The 6,031-nt window shown below is 38.9% G+C and overlaps 1 protein-coding gene across 1 annotated transcript in view; it reads left to right on the forward strand.

Annotated features, from left to right (window-relative positions):
• HCFC2 (host cell factor C2) overlaps positions 1-5,792 on the forward strand; it is a 47,918-nt gene extending 42,126 nt beyond the window's left edge. Inside the window, exon 17 of the mRNA XM_047065031.1 lies at positions 3,874-5,792. Within this exon, the coding sequence (XP_046920987.1) occupies positions 3,874-3,965 (92 nt within the window). The 3' untranslated portion in view covers positions 3,966-5,792. The remainder of the gene's footprint in view (positions 1-3,873) is intronic.
• The last annotated feature ends 239 nt before the right edge of the window (positions 5,793-6,031 follow it).

Raw genomic sequence — 6,031 nt, forward strand, 5'->3', positions numbered from 1 at the left:
GATAAAGCAACTTGGTCATGGTGTGTGTGTTTTATAATACATTGCTGGACTCAGTTTGCCAATATTTTGTTTAGGATTTTTGCTTCTGTATTCATGAGTAAAACTAGCTTATAGTACTTCTTTTATGCTCCATCATTGACTAGTTTTGAGGTATACTAGCCTCATGAAATGAGTTTTTCAATTGTCTGGAAGGGTTCAAGATTGGAACGAGTCTTTAAAACCATTTGGTCTGGGCGCCTGGGTGGCTCAGTCAGTTAAGTGTCTGACTTAGGCTCGGGTCATGATCTCATGGTTCATGAGTTCAAGCCCCACATCATGCTCTCCACTGTCAGCATGGAGCCTGTTTTGGATCCTCTGTCCCCCTTTCTCTCTGTCCTTCTCCCACTCGTGTGTGTGCTCTCTCTCAAAAAATAAATAAACTTAAAAAAAAAATTTGGTCCTTAAGAGAAGATTTTTAACTATTGATTCCATTTCTTTACAGATCATAGGAATATTAGGATTTTATATTATTGAGTCGATTTCATTAAGTTCAATAAATTTTTCTGACACTTCTCCATTTCATTAAGTTTTTTGATATGAAGTAATCATATTTATGTTTTTAGTTTCCTCGGCATCTGTAGTTATGACCCGTTTTCATTCCTGTGAGTTTATTTTGTGCCTTCTCATTTGATTAATCCAGAGGTTTGAATATTTAATCCATTGTTATTTTAAAAGTAGATTTCTAAATGCTAAAAGTGCATTATGGTTGTCTTAATCTTTATTTCTAATATTTTACCGGCGAATATGAGCTACAATATTTTAATTTTCTGAAATTTGAGACTAGCTTTATGATTTATGTAATCAATTTTCATATATGCTCCATGTATACTTGAAAAGAGTGTGCATTCCCCACTTGTTGAGTATAGTGTCTATTAAATCAAACTTGTCAGTCATGCTGTACAAATCTTCTCTTTACTGATTTACTTGATACTTGATTTATTTATAGAAGAGTCTCAAGATCTCATTATAACTAGATTTCTCAATTTCTCATGAAGTTCTGTTTGCTTTTTCTTTTGGCTTTATTATTAAGTGCATATTAATTTAGAATTTTTGGATCTTCCTTGGTGATTTAAACCTGTTATAATTATGTAGTGACTGTTATCTCTATTAATGCTCATTGCCTTCTGTCATCGTTGTTGTTGTTGCTGTAGCAATGTTTTGGTTAGTTTTTATCTGAATATCATCGATCTTTCTTTGACCTTATATTTTGAGTTTGCAAGAGACACAATACAAAGATAAGGCCAAAGAAAATTTGCCCTTTTAACTGGATACTTAAGTACATTTATATCCATAGTGATGACAGATATAAGTTGGGTTTATTTCTAGGTCCTCATCATAAATGTATCTTTTAATTGTCCACTCCCCACTTTTTGCTTTGTCTTACATCTTTCATTTTCTTATTCTTTTCTCCCCTCCTGTTTTTTTGTTTTTTTTTAGTTTTCAATTATTATTTTTTTCTTATGAACTCTGTTTGGCTTATAAATTTTATTTGTTCTGTGTATTCTTTTGCTCCTTATTCATATTTTCTACATATCAATTTCCATGTGTTGGTACCAATATTAAGAGTCTTCGTGGGTGATTTTGTTGTATAAGCTGTGTTTTTGTTTTCTTGTTTTTTTCACTTATGGTACCATTTTCCTTTCAACTTACTTTTGTTAGAAAATAGGGGTTTTTGAAGTATGGACTAACATTGAGACCTTTAAGGGAGTATGTTTGCTCCGCCAGATACCCAGAGACTACGAACCTGAGAGCATTTTAAATATTCATTGATTTTGAGAGGGAGAGACAGAGCTGGGGATGGGCAGAGAGAGAGGGAGAGATACGCTGTGGGCGCAGAGCCCGATGCAGGGCTTGATCTCACAAACTGAGATTGTGACCTGAGCCAAAATCAGAAGTGGGATGTTTAACCACCTGAGCCACCCAGGCATCTCTGAGAGCACTTTGTATTACCAGCTTGATGGTTCTGTGATTTCAGATCACAAACCTTGAGTGCTGGTCTGTAATTACGAATTTGAGGTTGTAGTCGTTATTTATCCCCTGCCACCCGCACCAAAATCGCGACAGGCAAGGTTCCTTGCTGCCCATTTCTCTGTGGCAGTCCTACTAGACTCCAGCCTAGGTGAGCCTTAGGCTTTATGTCCAGTGCCCCTCCACTCCCATCAGTTCATGGTCTCCAGAGTTCAACAGAACTCTTGGGGCAAAAGCAGGCTTTGGTGCTGGCTTACCTCACAGCTTTCCTGTTTTCACTTCATTTTTGTGGAGTTTTGCCTACTTTCGTGTCAACGCAGTGATATATTTTAAATATATTATCTAATATTACTTTGTCTTATTCAGCATTTGCATTCGTTTTGTTTTTAGTGAGAGAGAGAAAGCACGCGCATGAGTTGGGGAGAGGAGCAGAGGGAGAGAGGGAGAGAAAGAGAGTCCCAAGCAGGCTCCATGCTCAACGCAGAGCCCAATATGGGGCTCGATCCTACAACCCTGGGTTCATGACCTAAGCTGAAATCAAGAATCGGATGCTTAACCGAATGAGCCACTCAGGCACCCCCGGCATTTGTTTTTTTTGAACCAGGAGTCATTGAGGGTATCTAGACTGCCTTACTCTCAAGAAATGAAGTCTAAACTAGAATTTGTTTCCCTCTGCCCTTGATGTGAGTATTCCTGCTCACACGGCAGTTTGTGCTCCATAAACAACTATAGGTTGCTTAGTTCTCTCCTTCACACTGTCCTGCAGGGTAATACTCCTGTGGTATGAGTACTGCTACTTGCAAGGTTGGGAATGTACACAAAGAACCCATTTTTTTAAAGTTCTACTTTTCCTCCAAAGTGAGGAATGGCTCTGCCATTTTCTTAAATGGCTGTTAGCTCAACTATTTCTTTCTGTTCTTTGATTAGAGATTGCTTTGGTCTGAGATAAGGATTTGGTCTTGGTCTCTTGCAGACCGAATATTGGGCATTATGTATGCGAGAATAGGCCCCCTTGGCATACCTACCCTGGCTGTAAGGCACCATCTGTTATGACTTGTCTTTGCCTAGCGATGTGTTTTGTTTTTTAATTTTTAAAATTTTTAAAATTTATTTTTTTTAACGTTTATTTTTGAGACAGAGAGAGAGCATGAACGGGGGAGGGGCAGAGAGAGAGAGGGAGACACAGAATTGGAAGCAGGCTCCAGGCTCTGAGCCATCAGCCCAGAGCCCGACGCGGGGCTTGAACTCACGGACCGTGAGATTGTGACCTGAGCTGAAGTCGGACGCTTAACCGACTGAGCCACCCAGGCGCCCCCTTTAGTTTTGAGAGAGAGACAGAGTACCAGTAGGGGAGGGGAAGAGAGAGAGGGAGACACAGTATCAAAGCAGGCTCCAGGCTCTGAGCTGTCAGCACAGAGCCCGACACAGGGCTCAAACTCGTGAACCAGGAGATCATGACTTGAGCCAAAGCAGGACACTTAAATGACTGAGCCACCCAGGTGCCCCACAATGTGTTTTCAACCAAGTACCTGGTGCTTAAAGTTTTGAAATATCTTTCATTCAGATATACTCTGAAATTGAGCCCTGGAAAATAGGTGCCAAAGACTTACTGTTTGCTCTTAGAGGGCACTCAAGTTAGACCTAAATTATACCTGCCAAGAGCCAATAGTGTGCACTCTGCCCTGTCACAATATTGTCATCTTCTGTATTGTGAAAGATGGAGGAGTTACCTGTCAACTTGTCATTGCCACCCCCGATGGCCATTAGGTTTCTACAGAGCCAGCACGTAGTTTACTGCCGTCATTTGGCACGCTTGCTGGCATGAACCTTGGCAAAGGAGTTTTTACAATACATTGCTTTGCACAGGTATCCATCTACCGTGCTGTGCCAAAGGAAACGGACTCTGGAGCCGGTCAGGGAAAGCTGGAACTGTGTTGTTAGGCAAGCCTACATCTTGAAAGGTGATAGCCAGCAGCCAGAGAAACGGACCCATCCCAATGTCATCTGTGGCCCATGACTTGAAGAGATTCTGCCTTCTGGTTTTAAAATCCTTAAAATCAGGTATAAAAAGCAGCATTGTCTTGAAAGAAATGTCTAAGGGGCTGTAGCAGCCAACATATAGGCTGTGTACAAACCTACTCGGTTTGGGGTGGTGACATTTTCTCTATGTGGTAATACGAAGGTTTAACAAGTTTTAAAGGCTTTCCTGATGGAGTTTAAGCTAAAATCTGAAGGGTGAGACTTAGCCAGGCACAGGAAGAGAAAGAATGTTCTAGGCAGAGGGAAGCATACGTGTTTAGGGCCATGGTGGGGAGGGCAGAAGACACAAAGCACTTGGCACAAGGAGCCAAGAAATCAGGATTGGAGCCTAACAAGCAAGAGGAAGCTAAACCTGAAGTGAGCAAAGGAGTATATCCAGCTCTAAAAGAAACCATAAATTAAAACTGAGTATTAGTTGGGATTGTTCTGTTTTTTACTCATGAGCACACTAACACTTAATGAGTTTAAGGTCAATATACCTAAACATAAATTGTCTAATTCAGGGAAACCAAACATACATATTTAAGATAGCCTAGCTTTTGGTATAGATCTGACCCAGTATCATGTGAGTGATTCAGAAATGTATTTTATCATATAAAGCAACAAATATGGTCTTGTTTTGGACTACTGATAAAATGACTTACGCTAAAGAGAAAATACATATTTTTAAAAAATCTTGTACTCAAGGTTTTATTCTTGGCATATGTTAGAAATGATTTTTTTTTTCATTTGTCATGCTTAATTGATACTGTTGCAGAAATCCTTTTAGTTGGGCCCTCATAACTAGGTTCAGCCGAATCATTAAAGGTAACTGGCATTCCTTCATCCCACTAAGGCAATCTAGAAAACAGGCAATAAGGCATGTTTTGGAAGAAAAAAAAATACTACATAGATATTACACTGTAGGAGGAAAACAAACACAGATTACATCATCATACTCAAGTATATGACATTGGGAAGGTAACACACAAAATTCTCTCTGGACTAAAGCATCTGTGTTAGAATGAGGTAGTGAGGGGGAAGACCGAGGTTACGAACGTCCTTCCATCTATGACTTAGTCACTGAAGCCCATCTCTCTCTTAAATACTCATAAAATCAGTATCTCCAGAGTTGTAAAGAAAACACTTTTAGGTTAATGTACAAGCTTATTTGGTTAAGAAGTTCTAGGGGAAGAAAATGTGACATTCAATTAAATGCAACCCAGGCCAAGGAAGAAGCCGACACTGCCTCTCCCATGCATGGAAGGAGATTGCGTACCTGACCCCAGCAGGGTGCCAGTGTCCTTTCAGAGGATGAAGGCCACATAACCCAGACTTGACCTGATTTTACCTCAAGTTTCAGTACTACCAACCAATTACTAACTTTAGACATTTGTTGTGGTTTGTATTGATACAAGTCTTAATGTTGTCATCTTTAAACTGATTTTAGAGGAAGAGTCTGATAATCTAAGACCAAGGGCCTTTATCAGTTATATAGTGATATACTGCCTGGATCAAGTAGAAACTATTTCATAAATACATGAATAGAGAAGTATCAAAGGGCTTCAATTTTTATGTATCTGTTTAACCTAGCAATACTACTTCTAAGAATTTATTTCAAGAAAACAGTCATCGATGTACACAAGATTCAGTGAAGTGTTGTTTATAACTGTGAAAAGATGCATATAGTCAAAATGTCCAATAGAGGATTAAATAAATTATGGTTCAGCCATACAACAGAATAATAAATGAATAAAAATAAAAGACCATGTAATGACCTGGGAAGGATGTTTACAATATATTGTTAAGTGAAAAAAGCAGGTTACAAAACAGTATGCAAGTATGAGCCCATTTTTATAAAAATATACATATTTAGCAAAGTAAAAGGACTAATGATATTTACCAAAATATTAACATTGGTTATTTCAGCATAGTAGGATGATAGTTGATTTTGCTTAATGCCCCTCCTTTTTTTGCCTATTTGAATTTTCTGTAATGAAGATTA

The sequence above is a fragment of the Lynx rufus genome, unplaced genomic scaffold (genome assembly GCF_022079265.1).
Source record: "Lynx rufus isolate CCGP_SWC_20201006 ecotype Redwood Valley unplaced genomic scaffold, mLynRuf1.p SCAF_7, whole genome shotgun sequence".
Taxonomy (NCBI): domain Eukaryota; kingdom Metazoa; phylum Chordata; class Mammalia; order Carnivora; family Felidae; genus Lynx; species Lynx rufus.